Source organism: Vitis riparia, chromosome 7 (assembly GCF_004353265.1).
Source record: "Vitis riparia cultivar Riparia Gloire de Montpellier isolate 1030 chromosome 7, EGFV_Vit.rip_1.0, whole genome shotgun sequence".
NCBI lineage: Eukaryota > Viridiplantae > Streptophyta > Magnoliopsida > Vitales > Vitaceae > Vitis > Vitis riparia.
Window position 1 is genome coordinate 22,574,254 of NC_048437.1, and position 15,884 is coordinate 22,590,137.

Here is a 15,884-nt window from a genome sequence, read left to right on the forward strand (position 1 = left end):
TATTTGATATTATTATAAAAAAAAAAGTGAAATATAATTAAAAATTAGTTACAAATTTATAAAAATTTTAAATTATTTAATATTTATATAAAAGAATTGAAATAAATTTAAAGTAACATATCAAAATAATTTATTAACTTTAAATCTATTTTTTATTTTTATATTTCTTTTCTCCTAATTTTCTTTATTTCTCTTATTTATCTCGCTTTTCAATTTTTGTAAACCAAACATTACCCAAACAATTTAAAAATATATAATCAACTCAATAGAATAAAATTAATAATTTTTTTAGACTTATGATTGACTTAACAACTTTCAAAGTTCATTAAACAAAACTATGGAGTAAATTAAACACCCATCTCTTTCCCAAAACTTCACTTTCCATTGACATCTTCTGTTGGGAACATTTCTTCTCAAATAGGATTACCACATTCCAAAACAAAGTGATGGTTTCAAGGCCTCATGGCTCCTTCCTTATTCATACTGTTAAACCTAGGTGAAGATCCTCTGAAGGGTTTAATTGGATGTGAAGTTGAAGTTGGAGCATGTGGTTTGGCTGAAGAGGAGAGAGGAGCTGAACCCAAGCCTTGATGCAGCCAGATCAAACTGGAGAAGGTTGTCCTCCAACTGGTACCCTCCAATAACAATTGAAGTTCTGGGGTTTGCTCCTCCATCAACAAATCCAAGGCACAGCACATCACCATTGACAAACACCATTGAATTCGCTCCAAAAATTCTCCAGACCACGCTGTTGTTTTGCAGAACAAGACCGATGGTAGGAACAGCTGCCCCGCCCCGTGTGCTATACACATTCTTTGAGCTGAAGCAGACGCTGAATGGTGCTACTGCTGCCACTCTAGTGATGTTCATGGAGGCGGCCGCGCTGATGAAGGCCTTAGTGAAGGCACTGTATATGGAAGTCTCCATGACAGTGTAGGGGTTGACTGTGCTGATCTTTGTCCCTCCAACGCCTTTACTGTTAATGGACAGCAGGGATGTGTTCAATGGAACAGCCTTTTCATTGATCTGAATGGACTTTACTCCAATGAAATATTCTGCAGAAGGCTCGCCTTGAGAGTGAGCGGAAGCTGTGCTCACAGGATTGAGAATCAGTGGGGTGTAGATGAGTAGCTGAGAGGCGTCCACATTAGGGAGCAGCCCATAAGAGCCATCACCCAAGAGTATGACGCCATCAGCTGTGGTTGAAGAAGACAGACATATGGCAAATTTTCTATGGAAGCTGAAGGCAGAAGCGAACTGTGAAGGAAGTGCAATACGCGTCCGGCCTAGTCCGGCCATGCCCTTTGCCCCACTAGCAAGGCCTTCCAGGAGGGAGGTTGGAGCACAGGAGAAGAGGAACTTGGACACAGAGACTGATCTACCTGGGTTCGACCCATCAGTGGATTGGACTGATACAGCATCTTCAGCAAGCTCATCGCTGGAGGCAGTGCGGGTCACCGTGTTATCCGGCTGGACGCTGCATGTGTTGTTGTTGCACCCTGGCTTAGGGGCTGAGAAGCAATTCCCACAGCCACTGCCCCTGGCTAGTGAGCATTGGGCTGACCTGCACCGCGCCGGGCGGTATGAGGAAGACACGTAATTTTGCTCACAATCAACCCACAAGAACTGGCCCCCAAGATCAACCACAAGTTGGAGAGGCACAAGGGGGGTCCTTTGGTTGATACTGGTCACATATTGGAGAGTAGAGCTATCTTTTGAGACGGGAATAACAAGGGCATGAGGCCTGAACGATGACTGGGCATTAGAGGATGAAATGAAGAGTAGGGAGGAAAAGAAGAGAAAGTAGGAAATAGAGGAAGCCATGATAGAGTTTAGCAGCTATAAGAGAAGGAGATGGGCATGGAAGCAGAAGTGGAAGGGCAGCTGTTTTTACAGGTTGTGCTGGGTGGATGGAGACTTAAGGTCAAGCAAGGCGAGGTCAAGCAACGCTAGCTGTCTGGCTTTGGTTAATGGCATGAATCGTGGCAAACAAAAACAGTCTAGAAAGGTCGCTGTGGAGACTTTTCAAACTTGGTTTGGACATATATTTTATTTGAACAAAAAGGAATTGAATGTGGATAGGATCCGGTGGGTGGTGGGTAGTGGGTGGAGAAGACGTCCAAAGACACGGCCGGGACAGTCAAGGGAAGCAAAGCCCAAAGCCCACGGTGAGAATCATTCAGGGCAGCAACGTAGTCACCCTATAAAACCTACACAACTATGACTTGACTTGACTTGACTTTCTTGTAGTGGAGTTATGCCAGATTGCAACATCTGATTTCATTTTCAGTATACCATAATTTCATGACTTACTGATTCAATGTCAAATTACAAATCTTCCATGTCTGCATCAAATCTTAAATTAATTCTAACTTACAAGTAATCAATAAATGGTTTTAAAATTCAATTCTTGAATATACCAATATAATGAAAAATTAGAAAAATAGAAGCACCATTTCTCAATCAAGTCAAAGATCCAAAAAGATTTTTAAGTGACAAAAAATGAAGTCCACATACATTGCTTTTCGAAATATGAATTGCTATCATCATATGAATATGAAAGACTTCATTGTTTGATGAAAGTCGCTCAAAATGATTAAACACTTCACATTAGGTAACTCTGGTTATCATATGAGAGCCTCTCAAATGAACACCTCATCGTGATAAGAAAGTTAACTGAGGAGAGATAGAGGGCCCGATCAAAATCTGATTAACCCTATAAAATGTACGTAAATTAAATTACATGCTCGGATATAATTGGTAGAATACTTCTTCGTAGAGGGAGTTGTTCCATCAATATTTTTCCTGTGTTAGAAGAGTTATCAAATTTTAAAATGCAAAAATGGAAATATTTAGCATCCTCTTAAGAAGAGTTATCAAAATATTTAGGTTTTAAAACAAAACATGCCCCAACGCCCCCGACCGGTGAGTGGAAGCATCTGTAACAATAATTGGGTCATGAACCTGTGGAGACTTGATGTATCCTATCCCAGCCCATGGAGTTCTAACAGCTGAAAACGAAGAGGGTTATCACACACAAAAAGCCCAAGATCAGCAGATTGAAAATTCATCCTGGGCACCTTAAGAAGCAACCATTAGAAAGTAACAAGGAAACATAGCTGTGTTCAAAGTAGGGTTGGGTTCCATTCCTCCAGTGAAAAACTGAACCACCCACATGCAGGTAGTACTATCAAAGAGAGGATGAAAAAAAATGTAGGAAAACATGCACCATCATATGGGGTTTGCACAGTCTAGGATGATGAGATAAATTTTTATTTTTTTTTTTTTCTATAACCAAAGAACCTTTCATGGCCAAGCTCTTAAAACTCTCCATAAGGATCTAAACCTTGGGTTGCTGACCGTCTCGCAACAACCAACACTTAGTAAATTCAAGGTTATCAGTGACAGGATTTGAACTTAGAACCATATGTCACTTACTGGAACCACAGGTTCCAGTGCCCTGAACATAAGAGATAAATTTGAAAGAGGAAAAGGGCAGGAATCATATAAAACGAAATGATGATTCAACATCTGAGGTTCATACATACATATATATAATATATATAATCATTTGAAAAAACCACCTGCATCTGTACAGCATTGTTCAACAAACAGGCAGATTGTCTGTTTACCTAGGTTATGGAACTGTACATTCCATTCTCTTCTGATTAAGTCTAAAACCAACCCACAAAACAGGGATCATGTTTTACCCTTTTTGGCAGATTCTAATCAACTAAGCATGCAGACTTTTCCAAGAGGTTTCGAAATCAAAAAAAAGCATTCCTGCATCTACTGGGGCCGGGGCATGATCCTGAGAAGTTAAATTCAATCCATTGGGCACAGAACCTTCAGGAGCCCCCTGAACAGACTGGTTTTCCAGAATCCAGCTGTCAAATAGGTCCAATGGATCAGGATTCGTACTAACAGGAAACTGCGGATTGAATTCCATGACAGATGGTATAAATGTTGGCTCTGCACTTTGAAGTTGGGAGTTTTCTATTGGAGGTGGTTGGTCGCTATGGCTGGTACCTCCTGGCCAACTTCCACTGATATCGGCAAAACTTGGATTCACAACATTTTGAGCTTGATTCCCATGCAGATATGTACCTTGGCAATCATTTGACTGAAGAATAGGCTGACCGTATGCTTGTGGTTGTGAAGGCACTGTATTTGAAAAGATGCTGCCCATGTTTGGCTGGGTGGTCTGATGTTTAGCAGAATCCAAAGCCACTCCAGGAAGGTGGTCGTGCCACCTACTAGAAGTTCCGTCATTTGGCGTCGCTCTTTGGGGGACATTTCTAGAAAATGTTGTATAAGCATGATTAATGTTGTTAGGCAAACCATAACCTGACCGATTAGCAGTCAAGGCACCTCTGCCAGAACCTGTCCTTTTAAACATTGGTTGGGAAGAGGAAAATTGGGGGCCTAAAGGTCCAAAACCATGACCTCTGTCCTTCCGGTTAATAATATTACTCTGTGTACCATGCGGCTTTTGTGAGACCAAATGCGGTTGGAATCTAGTTCTGCCAAAATCAACTTCTGACCTCTGGTTTCTAGTTAGGCTTGCCGTGTTTGGGACACCAACATTGGTTCGGGAAGAGCAAGCATGGATTGAGGTTGGCCTAGAAACCTGATTCTGCCATATGGGGTTGGGTTGCAATAGAGGAAATGATGAATTTTGGCTAACTTGGGGCAATGCTGTGGCGTGTTTTTGAATAGGTACTTGCTGACTTTTCCCTAGCCTGAAACTTTTCCTCTGATTTACCCAAAACTCATCTTTATTAGTGGCATGACAATGGTCAACAATGTTCATACCAGTCCCCCAATGGCCACAAGGGGCAAGTGAATCGCAGACGTAACAATGGCACTGCATTGTAGCACCAGCAGAGATTAGCAAAATTCTCCCATAGGAGTAACATAGAGAATGCTAATATTTATGGAGGCCAAAGTCTAAGAGAGTAATCTTACCTGGTCACAGTGCCTATCATGTGTGGTAGAATTAAAAGGAAATTTAGCACATTGGTCCCGTGAGTGAGGGTAATCTCTGCATGCAATCTGCAACCAAAACAGAAAATAATGAATCAAAGTTGATACCAGAGAAAATTTGACAGCATCTTCCCAACTACACAGAAACTAAGAAATTGATAATAAAGGTGGGAAAAACTTAAGGAAAGGTTTTGTGTGAGATAGTAAAGCAAACGATACTGCAATGATGCAGCACAGCTGATCAATGCCACCTGCAACATCTGAGCCCAAATAAATCCAAAATTCAAGAATGCTTCAAAGGTTCTTTCAATTCTGATATTGGTGAAATTCAGGATCAGCATTAGGTTTTCAAATTTGTATCCTTGGCACTTCAGTCATTTTTTTTGTTGTTTATTTTTTATTTTCAATGGGAACTTAAATCTATGGCATTACATTAATTTTACTGTTGTTTTAATTAGTATCACAGTTGTGTTACTCCTGAGACAATATTTCTTCAAATAACAACATATCTAACTTTGTACTTCCAAGCTGCCTAAAAAGTGTTTAGCACATGAGAGATAAGTAGATCACAGTCAAGAGAGAATTCAGGAGGAAGCCTTAGTAACAGAAATGGCCCTTTTGCAGGGATTTCGTTTGCATGGTCCTATTCAGGTTGTTTGTTATAGGGACCTCCTTGATCTTACAAGCAGGATCAGCCCCTCCCAGCTTTGTCACATGCAGCAGCCAGGAACCAAAACAGGCCCATGTTTTCACCACCCAACCTCTCTCCATGTGGTAATTCAAACATGCCAGTCTCTGCCATATGGGAAAACAAGGCATGTCCACATCTCTTTCCATTTAAAAGCTAGAGATCTAACTTCTCTCACATGCAGGAAACATGCCCTTTTTAGCTACAAGACCACATGTTCCAGAGTCAAAAGGTTAATAGCCTAATTGGCTGCCACCCCAGCTGCCACATGTTAAAGTGGCACATTTATACATATTTGTTTGGCTGAGTAATCACTTCAAAAAAAACCTGACCGTGTAATAGAAACACCAATTCTAAAGCAGTATGATGCACCACCTAACTCAGTGCCTTGCAGATAACCGGATAGAACTGCCCAAGTCATAACAATGCACCCACATGATGGAGAAACAGTCTCCAAACAATCAGCATGTTCCTGAGAGCTGAAAGGGCCCAGCATGCCAGAAAGCATTATTAATTTGCCCAAATACTATTGATATCTGAATGCAGCATATAAGATAACAATATTGATGCTGCAAGTAAGATATTCAAGTTATAGAGATATTCTAAAAGAAATGCCAATTCTCCATGGAACAGGATAATAGCAAATAAAAATGTAAGGAAACACACTAATCGGGCATTGATACCATATAAAATCTCCATTAAAATGTAAAATCATATTATAAAAGTAAATTTAATTCAATTCCTGATTCAAAGAGAATGCAGGACTAATTATATTTTCACATACACCATGACATAATGACAAAGTGGAAACCGACAGGCAAAATAGAATACCAAATTAAACTCTGTAGTCCTCTCTATAAAAACAAATTGATTCTTTTTTTTTTTTTTTGATAGGCATTGTTTTCCTTTATATGAAATGAAAATTTTTATAGAGAGTTGAAAAGACTGTACAAAGAAGGAAAATAGACTCTTCAAATAGAAACAGGAAACAAATTAAGGAATGGCTAAAAAATAGATTTCCAATCTAGCAAAAGAATGGTAGAAAGGAATTCCTAAGAACTCCTTGGTGACACATACAAACTACCGAAAGAGAGGACAAGATTCCTCCAGCATCTTTTATTGTTCTTCATATGTCCTAAAAAATTTAAGTGCTTCTCTCAAACCAAATAACCCACAACATTCACGGGACAATGCTCTCCATAAGGCTAATCCTTTAGGGCTCTTCCCAAACCCAAAGAAAGAGGAAACTGACGAATTTGCAATGCCTCTCAGAGCAACCAAGGTAATACCAGCCTGGGAGGACAAACTCTGCCATAACTCTCATGTGAAAGGGTAATGGAGGAAGAGATGGTTGACCAAATCTTGATTCCTCATAAAAGAGAATGGGGCAATCAGTCCCAAAGGCAAATGTATTCCCAAAAGCCTCCACATTTGTTGAGATAAAAATTTAAGAAAATGGGAAAGGGGAAATATAATTTGCTGTGTCACTTTGTTAAAATTTAAGGTAGTTAAGAGCAAAGCTTAAAAGTTTCTTCAAGTCTCAAGTAATGGAAAGTGTGGTGTCATACATCACAGAAAGGCTCTCCTAAATGCTTGTCCAAATAGATGCATGGTAAAAATGCCCTCAATTTGGCAAAAATTCATAGGTGATGCCCATGTGCGTATTCGGAAAAGCATTTGCGCATGGACACACCAAATATCAGGCATCTTTTGAACTTAAATCCGAGTTCAAAATCATGATTTTTTTTTTCCCCTTTTTTCCTTCCATTTCTCGACAACCAAACAGAGATTAAAGTCAAAATTACTTTCTTAGCAACCAAACATGGATTAACTTCAAAAATAGCATTAAAAAAAAAGGAAAAAAACGTTTGAGCAAAATTACATAATCTTATTCATTAACATTGAAAAGAATGATCAAACCAGCAACGAATTTACCTGACCCTTCTCTCCAACGACAAGCAAATCGTCGGACCCATTCTCGGAGTCGTCCACAGTCGGGACAGGATTGTCTGGGTCTCCATCTAAAACCACGCAGTCATCATCATCGTCTTTTGCCGTTGATTTCGAAGACTTCGATTTCTGCTTAGGGTTGACCTCACGCACCACCACGACATCATCGGAATCATCCGTCGGCTTGTCCACCACCTCTCGGAGAAGTTCCGATAGCCAATCATAATCATCACCCTTGTAGTCGTCCAAACCCACTTCTTCATCAGAGCTGATCTCCAACACCACATACCTCGGATCCATGAAAAGTTCACAAACTAGGGTTCTCCCAAAATTTCCCCAAAAAGCTCGAATTTTCTTATGCACAATAAGATTTTTCCGGAAAGCAAAACTGGGGTTTGATCTGGTAGAATTATAATTAGGGATTCCAACTTGAAAGTTCAAATGCTTCAAACTTCTCTTGCCCGTATAAGGCGATTCACATATATGGACAGTTTAGGGCTTCGATTTCCCATAAAGTTTCCAAAACAGAAAAATACAAAAGTATGAAAAATTAGGCCTTTCCGATGAATTTTGGGATGGACTTGGATGATTCCTGAGAAGGGGGCAGTTCATGAGTAGAAAAGCTAGGGTTGTGAAGGGATAAAACGAAGAGCCTGTGTGAAAAGTGAGAAAAAGCAGGGAAATTTCGTGAGAAATTTTGCATATTAAATTTGGGGGAAAATCTGGTGAGAAAAAAAAAATTAAATTTAAAAAATCCCTAACTGGGAGGATTTGGGATGGGCTAAAAAATCAAAATCGGGGGTGTTGGAATCCCTAACACAGGAACAGGGTGAGGGCTAAAGGCTTCACTGCTGATGCAGTTGTGTGAGTTTTTGTCTGTCATGCAGGTGACGTGTTCATCAGAATTGGTGGTGAATGCGCTGGGCCTTGGGGGCCCATTTGATGCTTTGGGTCCATTAGGGTTTTGGAATAGAATGTAGTTTAACGCCAAAATAATGATTTTGAAGAAAAAAATAATGATGAAAATAAAAGGTCAAAGTTCATGATAGGCACATTTTATCCACAACCCAAATTGAGGAAAATAAAAATCTTCTTTCCCATATTTTAGGTATTTGGAATATCAAATTTTACTAAGTTTGTTTTATCACTACTATGATTTATAACTAATTATGAGTCAAAGATGAAGATGATTTCAACTAGGGGTATTTAGTATATTTTATTTTTATATATAAAAATAAAATAAAATTAATTTCGTTTTTTATTTTTCTAAGCATATAAATTCTAGTAATAGAATTTAAAAAATTATTTAGTTATTTTTAGATGTATTTATTTTAATATAATTCAAATTTTAAGGAATAATAGAATTTTAAGAAGTTTGATTTTTTACTTTCAAAACTCATATTTTTTAAGAAAGTAATCAGACAAACATACACTCCAATCATGAAATCTTTCACAATTTTTTTTATATATATTTATTGATTTTAACTATTTATGAATACTTTAAAATAATTAACCATAACAAATTTAATATAAAAATAAATATGTAATGAATAAATTTAAAGATTTATAATATAATTTTTTTTTGTATTTCTACTAAATAAAATTTTTATTTATCTTACAAATATTATTTTATTGTTTATGTTTTTAAATTTTTAAATTTTTTATATAAAAATGGGAGTATTATGATTTTAGCCTTTTACTTGATCTATCACTCCTAAGAGGCATTGTGTTTACCACCCTGGATGGTTCAACTATTTCCATGGCAATTCATGTTAACTCTCTAATGCTCAACAGTAAATATGCACATGAAACAGAGGAAAACAAAAATCAACCTTACTAGTGAACATGTCAATTTTGGCCTTAAAGTAGATGGGTCAAGGGTTTGAACTTTGAAACAATGTATAAATTATTCCCAGATTTCAGTGGCAGTTGCTCCTCAGGAATGATTTCTGATTAGAAGTTCTATCTTTTGGCCAACTGCAACAGTGTTCAAGTTCAAACATGTCTCAGAAAGACCCTGAAATTTCTAGTTTTTTAAGGTTTAGAACCCAGAGAATCAGAAAATAGAAAATCCACATATCAGGCAGACAAATCCAAGGAGGGTTTTTTCAGATGATAAACTCATATTTCAATTAGAACCTGGTTTACAGTCATCGTTCTCTTCATCCCAGTCACTTGGGTGTTTTAGTAAGGTTTTTCCATCAACAAAAACAAAGACACAGAGAGAACCAGAGAGGGAGAGGAATTTACTCAAGTATTTAGTTTCTGAACACATTATCAATATTTAACTTCTCAACACAAAATCGCATTATCCAAAAGGCATGATCCAAAAATAATACCCAAAAGCATGATTCAAAACTATTCTCTTTCTTGCTCGGCTTGAGTTGTTAAGTTTGCGACTATGATTACTCTGTTAAAAAGAAAAACAATGGATAAGGCAACTTCCTATTCCTTCCACATATCTGCAAACTCATCAGCTTCTAATGGATTTTCCAACTCATGCATCTTCCTCCTTGTCTTGGCTTTCACTTTCTTTGCATACTTGCCAGCCGCCTTCCTCTTCTTTAGTGCTCGAATCTGGAAGCATAAATAGCATAAGAACAATGCACCAGTAAGACTATTGTAACAGAGAAAAGGAACTGCAGTAACCTCTACCATCAATGCACACATCAGGATCCCCAGAACATCAAACAAAATTTAAGAAATGGAAACATTCTACAGGAACATGAAGGAGTTTATAACCTCATTTGGTGATATGTAAAATGGATTCTCATATAATGTTGGGCCTCCAAAGCTGCCACCAAATATCTTGATGGGATTCAAACAAAATCTTGGACCAACCTATCAACAACCAGTTCCAAGATTAAGCTAGAATTATTTACAAAAACTAGATAAGTTCTATAATCAGAAAGGTGAATCATTTCAAACCTCAACCAGGGTAATTTTATCTAGGCCTCCTCGATCCACTTTGTCAGATTCGTTATGAGGAACAGAAATCTGTTTCAAATATTTGTAGAAGAAACACTAAGATCAGCACAAGTACCAGCTCCAAAGTAAGAAAACAGGGTCACATGCAAAATTTGGCAACAGGGAAAACTAGTTCTAATAATTATTCCAGAAACTACGCTACCATTTTATTGCAAAATAAGGACATTGATGCTTTGTTGAGAAAAAACCATAAGACATTTTGAATTTCCATCTCAATTGGTCACTTCCTTGGAAATAACATGAACATGAACATTCAGATCTTATTGATCTCCTATTACAGAATTACATCAACAAGTTATTATGAAAGCATATTTTCCCACCTTTTCCATGATTTCATTTTTCATCTAAACAACTGGAAAAGATTTAACCACGCTGTATTCAACTAGACAAATCTATTCTTCATGGTATGCATTGTTACACACCCAAAGAGTAAACCACATAAGCTGATAGTCATGGCTAGAGATTGAGAATCAAACTTGACTCGACAATGTAATCTAAGCACCTTATACAAGAAAATAAAATTTTCATCCAGAAAATTGCATAAATGTGCAAGGACAAAATGGCAGTGGTATTAAGACTGGTTTTGTTAACTAGGGCATTTCTGGGGTTATTTATGGGAATCGATACCAATAAAAACTATAGGTAACTAGTTCAAATCACAAGAACTTAATGCCTAGAGATGGCTGTATCAATGGCTGTCTATGTCAATCTAAAACCCTACATCCAACGTAGCACAACCCTATTACGTAGAATGAGGTCACTTAAATAACACTCAAGACAAAGAAAAAATCACTTGTTCATCATTTGCATATTCAAAACTTTAGGTCAATACCATACAATTCTGTCCAACATTCAGGTCTAAGTTTTGGTTAGACATGCATTCTTGTGATTAAATATAAAGAACGCAGGCAGCACAAACGTTTAAATTTATTTCAATGCCTCCTTATTTTACCTAAAATATAAGACATGCAATTAGAATTACACTGAATCTAAATCAGAAAGATGAAGATTTGAACTACACGAACCTGGTAGTTCCGGAACCATATATGATCATCAGCAAGTGAGAAAGCAAAGACATGATCATGATAAGGTTTAGCTTTCCTGTGCTCCTTCGGAGTTCCAAATATCTAACCAAAAAAAACCCCTGTCAACTTATCAAGAGGATAAAACTTATATATAGGCAAATAGATGAGCAAGATAATCTTAGAAGGTGACTAGCAAATAAAACTTCTATAAATAAATTCCATAGCATCACACGATTGACAAGAATAATCTTGGACTGAAACAAAAAAAGCCAAAAATCACTTTCTAGGGAATGGAAATCAAAGATAGTATACGGGTAGAATCATCAGTTTTTTTTTTTTTTTTTTTTTGTTAGGCAATATCATCGAGTTCTTCATTTTAGAGTAAGAAGTCAAGACTATTTTTCTGGCACACATTGCAGAGAGCATGCAAAAGGCATGCCATTGGGCGTGAATACTTGCTCAATGTTCTCAAAGACAATTGAGTGTATTCTTAAGATACATGAAGATTTCAAAATGAGGTAAGTTTCCATGAAAAACATGGCATTGCACATAGACCTATCATTTCATCCCAGGTATAAAAGATGTTTGGAAAACTTGATAGATTATTTGTGTTCCTCTGTCCTATAATTAGGTCATACAAATTTGGCAACAAGACACACTTCTTGAACCGTGCATCAGCACCCAAGCCAAAAGATTATAATCTATATATAAATTCAATATTTACTCTTCCATCTGTGAACGATAACAGCTAAAAAGAATTAGTGCTTGACCAGAGAATTGAAATAGATATACCTGTGTGATCATCTCCTTGAGAAGTTTCCAGTGGGGGTCCTTATTAAAATTAGTTGAGAAAGTCAAAAGAGGACGTGATCCTTTTAGATGATTCCCAGTAAGCTTCAACTCTTCCATTGTGTGCACTAAAATAAACAAAACATGTCTCATTAATTAGCTGTTCTTCCTTAAAATCTTAAGAAAAAGGATAGCAGAAAATTACCAGCATCAACCATAAATTTTACAGATGGACCATTGGGGCATTTGGCCATCCATAAATATAGATCTTTCTGTTTCCTGCACTGAAGTAGAGAAAAGAAAATGTATTAATTATCACAGAAAACGGCTAGAACAAAGTTCCATTTCTCTGCTCTTAATAACCCAATGTGTTTTAATCACCAAACAGCCATTTAGAAATCATGTGGTTACCTGGTAAAATCACAAAATCAGCCATATGCTTCATATGAAGAAAAGAAAATTCATAAGAAAGCACAGAATCTAATGATTCAGCAATAAAGAACTATTAACTCATTTGATTTCTTGAATCACTACTCGCCAGTTATAGAAAGGCCCCCACAATCCACCAGAATGGCATCTTACAAATTCAAACTAGAGATAATGTATCCAAGTGAAATAACCAAACTAACAAAAAGAACCCCACATCACAACTCAGCCAAATGATCATGGCAAACAAAAATGCACCTTCAAAAAACATAATTCTAGAGGGAAGCCCATTTTGCTTCCCATTTTTCCTTTTCTCCCTGATTTATTTATTTATTGCACTTTGTGTAAAAGAAGTATCATCCTACTTAGGCTTATTTTATTCTGGTTCCTATAGAAAACAGTCAAATCCAATGTTTATCAATAGGGAATTAGATTCTCATAGGAATGAACTTGTTCTTAGTATAAATGGACAAGAAAACACAAACCCTTCACAATAGTCTATACAAATTCAAACACAAAACGCAAAGTCAGAGACCACAACATGGAATTCATCAAAATCAACACAAGAAACAAAAGAAAACTAAAAACTGACCTCAAAAAACAAACAGGAAGAACAATTCTTGAGCTCAACGAGCTCATTCAAAGTGGCGCCTTTACTCTCCTTGGACTCCACCTTGTTGTCCTTCTTGGCATGAGGGAGAAGCGAAACTATACTCAGCATCAAATGGCGATACCTATGAAGAACAGAGCCACAACAAGCCCAGTAAATTGAATGAAAGTTATTTAAAAAAAGGGGGGGTGGAAAGCTGAGAAGAGAGGAAATACTGAAGACCTGTAGCTGATGCGGCGAGAGCAAGTGACCAACACCTTCTCTTTGTTGCGGAAAATGGGAGAAGAAGATTCAGCTTCTTTAGTTTCGGTTAGGGTGGGGTCTTTCCAGCCGAGAAGCGTCCGTTTCGGCCTCTCCGGGGCGTCGGAATCCTTCTTCGGCGGCTCTGCAACATTGGCTTCGCTGTGCTTTCGCTTCTTCCCCATCTTTCCCTTCTCTTCGACTAGGGCAAAACTCTCTTCCCTTATACGGCTACACAGTTGCGCCTCCATGTTCCCTCTTCTACTCAACCGGGCCTTCTGGCCCGCCATTCAACTGGGCCGCTCGTGCCCTCCTCACAACATGGCCCAACACAGTTTTTTTTTTTGTTTTTAAAAACAATTTTTTGTTGTTAAAAACACAAAACTATTCTCCAAACACTTTTGATAATTTTTTAATATAAAAACAGTTTCTTTACAACTTATTCTATAATTAGGGCATTTTCTAAGAATATTTTTTTTTTCTCACCTATTTTCATTTGTTTTCTAAGTATTATTTTAAAAAATAATTATATAAATACGAAGAAAAATTGAAAATAAAATAAATTTATTTTTAATAAATATTTAAAACAATGAAAATATTTTTTTTTCAATATCAAATAATTATTTTTAAAATTTATTCTCAAAAACTATTTTTAAAAACGTTTTCAAAAGTTTCCCAAGTGAAAACTCAAACTCTTTTATAAAAATTTTATTTATTTTAAAAATAAAAATAGTTGTAGAATATGATTTTGTAAAATATTTTTAAAATTTTAATGGATTATATTTTTCAGTTTGGTCGAAATTAATCTACTGAAAATTAATTTGATAAATAATAAAGATAATGACATAATTTGTTACAAAATAAGAATTGAAACTCTTATATGGTACATTAATTATGTTGAATGATATTTAATAAAGATTAATGAGAATTAGATATGAATGAAAATAAATTATAATAAAAATAATTATTTGAAACTTAAATTGATCGATATATTTGAAAAGCATGCTTGAAATTAACTTTTTATAAAAGATAAAAATAGTGACCTAATTACAATTACTAAATTACAATTATATATTTTAATTTTAAGCATAAATATCTATTTAAATATTTTATTAAAAAGGTATTATTATAATATTTAAATAAGTACTTTTCTCAACTCAAATTGATTTAAAAAATGAAATCAAATTCCATTACATGAGAATGGAAACTCGTTATTTCTGTTAGTCAAAGGGTTCTCTTAATTAAGTTTTAATGGTTACAAAATAAAATTAAGTTCATTAATATTTGAAATTAAGTAAAATTTTCAGGTTTCAATGAAAATTTCCAAAGAAAGCTCAAACAACCATAAAAGAAAATCAGTGGCATGAAAATTTAGATCTCTAAAAGATTTGAAGTGTCTAAGGAAATCCATAAGATGGTACTTTATGGTGCACTTAGGTGTAAAACTCTTTTTCATGCACTTTAAAGCTAATTTCTTCATCCTTACTATTAAAAACAAGGTTGTTAACCCAAGGGTTCTCCTGATCAAGTTTTGATAATAACAAACTATAGTTTAGTTACTAATTAGTTTGAATTCTAAAGAATTTCATGTATTAATTTGAAATTCCATCAAAGGACCTAATGGATGCAAGATCAAGACTTTTGGAAGACTGTTAATCATAGGAAACAAATGTAAGATGAATGAATGGGTGCACTTAGGATTTACATATCATTTCATGTATCTTTGAAAAACTCGGTTTATTCTTTAAAGTTACAATTTCATCAAAACCCGAGTTTTATCAAATGAACCTTAGGCAAATCACTTCAAAATTGACATATTAATTTACCTAAAGACCTTACCTAAGTGTTAGAAGAGAAAAAAAAAAAAAAAAAGATAGGTTTTCGGGTCAAAAATTGTGAACCAGTTGAGGCACTGACCAACCAGCTCAACCGACTAGGGGTTCCGGTCAACCGGCTCCCTTTTCCCAATCGAGGTCCGATCGATGAGTGAAAAAAGCACTTTCTCTCTTCTAGTAGCCTTCCCTTCCCAATCGAGGTATTTGTCTTCCCGGTCGAGGTCCAGTTGAAGGTAACGGTCACCTACCAAGCATTAAATGCTTTAATGGCTAGTGAATCGGTCAACCCCCAACTCGACCGGTTAAGGCTGCTTTTTGGTTTTCTTGGCTCCTGAAGTTAGAAGCCT

General features: G+C 36.3%; 3 protein-coding genes across 4 annotated transcripts; all 3 read right to left on the bottom strand.

Moving 5' to 3' along the window:
• Positions 1 to 273: 273 nt before the first annotated feature.
• On the bottom strand, positions 274 to 3,409 carry LOC117918452 (probable aspartic proteinase GIP2). The gene has a single exon (XM_034835133.1). It carries the CDS (start codon positions 1,822 to 1,824, stop codon positions 517 to 519), a length of 1,308 nt encoding a protein of 435 aa, XP_034691024.1. The 5' UTR covers positions 1,825 to 3,409; the 3' UTR covers positions 274 to 516.
• A 96-nt stretch (positions 3,410 to 3,505) lies between these two features.
• LOC117918451 lies at positions 3,506 to 8,484 on the bottom strand. Of its 2 annotated transcripts, XM_034835132.1 has the most exons (4): positions 7,610 to 7,692; positions 6,054 to 6,153; positions 4,969 to 5,055; positions 3,506 to 4,867 (listed from the first exon to the last, which is right to left on the bottom strand). In XM_034835132.1, exons 1-4 carry the CDS (start codon positions 7,648 to 7,650, stop codon positions 3,734 to 3,736), a joined length of 1,362 nt encoding a protein of 453 aa, XP_034691023.1. In that variant the 5' UTR covers positions 7,651 to 7,692; the 3' UTR covers positions 3,506 to 3,733. The 2 variants fall into 2 exon arrangements, with proteins under 2 accessions (XP_034691023.1, XP_034691022.1); XM_034835131.1 differs by lacking the exon at positions 6,054 to 6,153 and having other exon boundaries at positions 7,610 to 8,484.
• Positions 8,485 to 9,849: 1,365 nt separating this feature from the next.
• On the bottom strand, positions 9,850 to 13,912 carry LOC117919443 (ribosome biogenesis protein BRX1 homolog 2-like). The gene is made up of 8 exons (XM_034836648.1): positions 13,685 to 13,912; positions 13,445 to 13,586; positions 12,632 to 12,710; positions 12,430 to 12,554; positions 11,638 to 11,739; positions 10,553 to 10,621; positions 10,367 to 10,465; positions 9,850 to 10,201 (listed from the first exon to the last, which is right to left on the bottom strand). Exons 1-8 carry the CDS (start codon positions 13,885 to 13,887, stop codon positions 10,070 to 10,072), a joined length of 951 nt encoding a protein of 316 aa, XP_034692539.1. The 5' UTR covers positions 13,888 to 13,912; the 3' UTR covers positions 9,850 to 10,069.
• Positions 13,913 to 15,884: the final 1,972 nt, after the last annotated feature.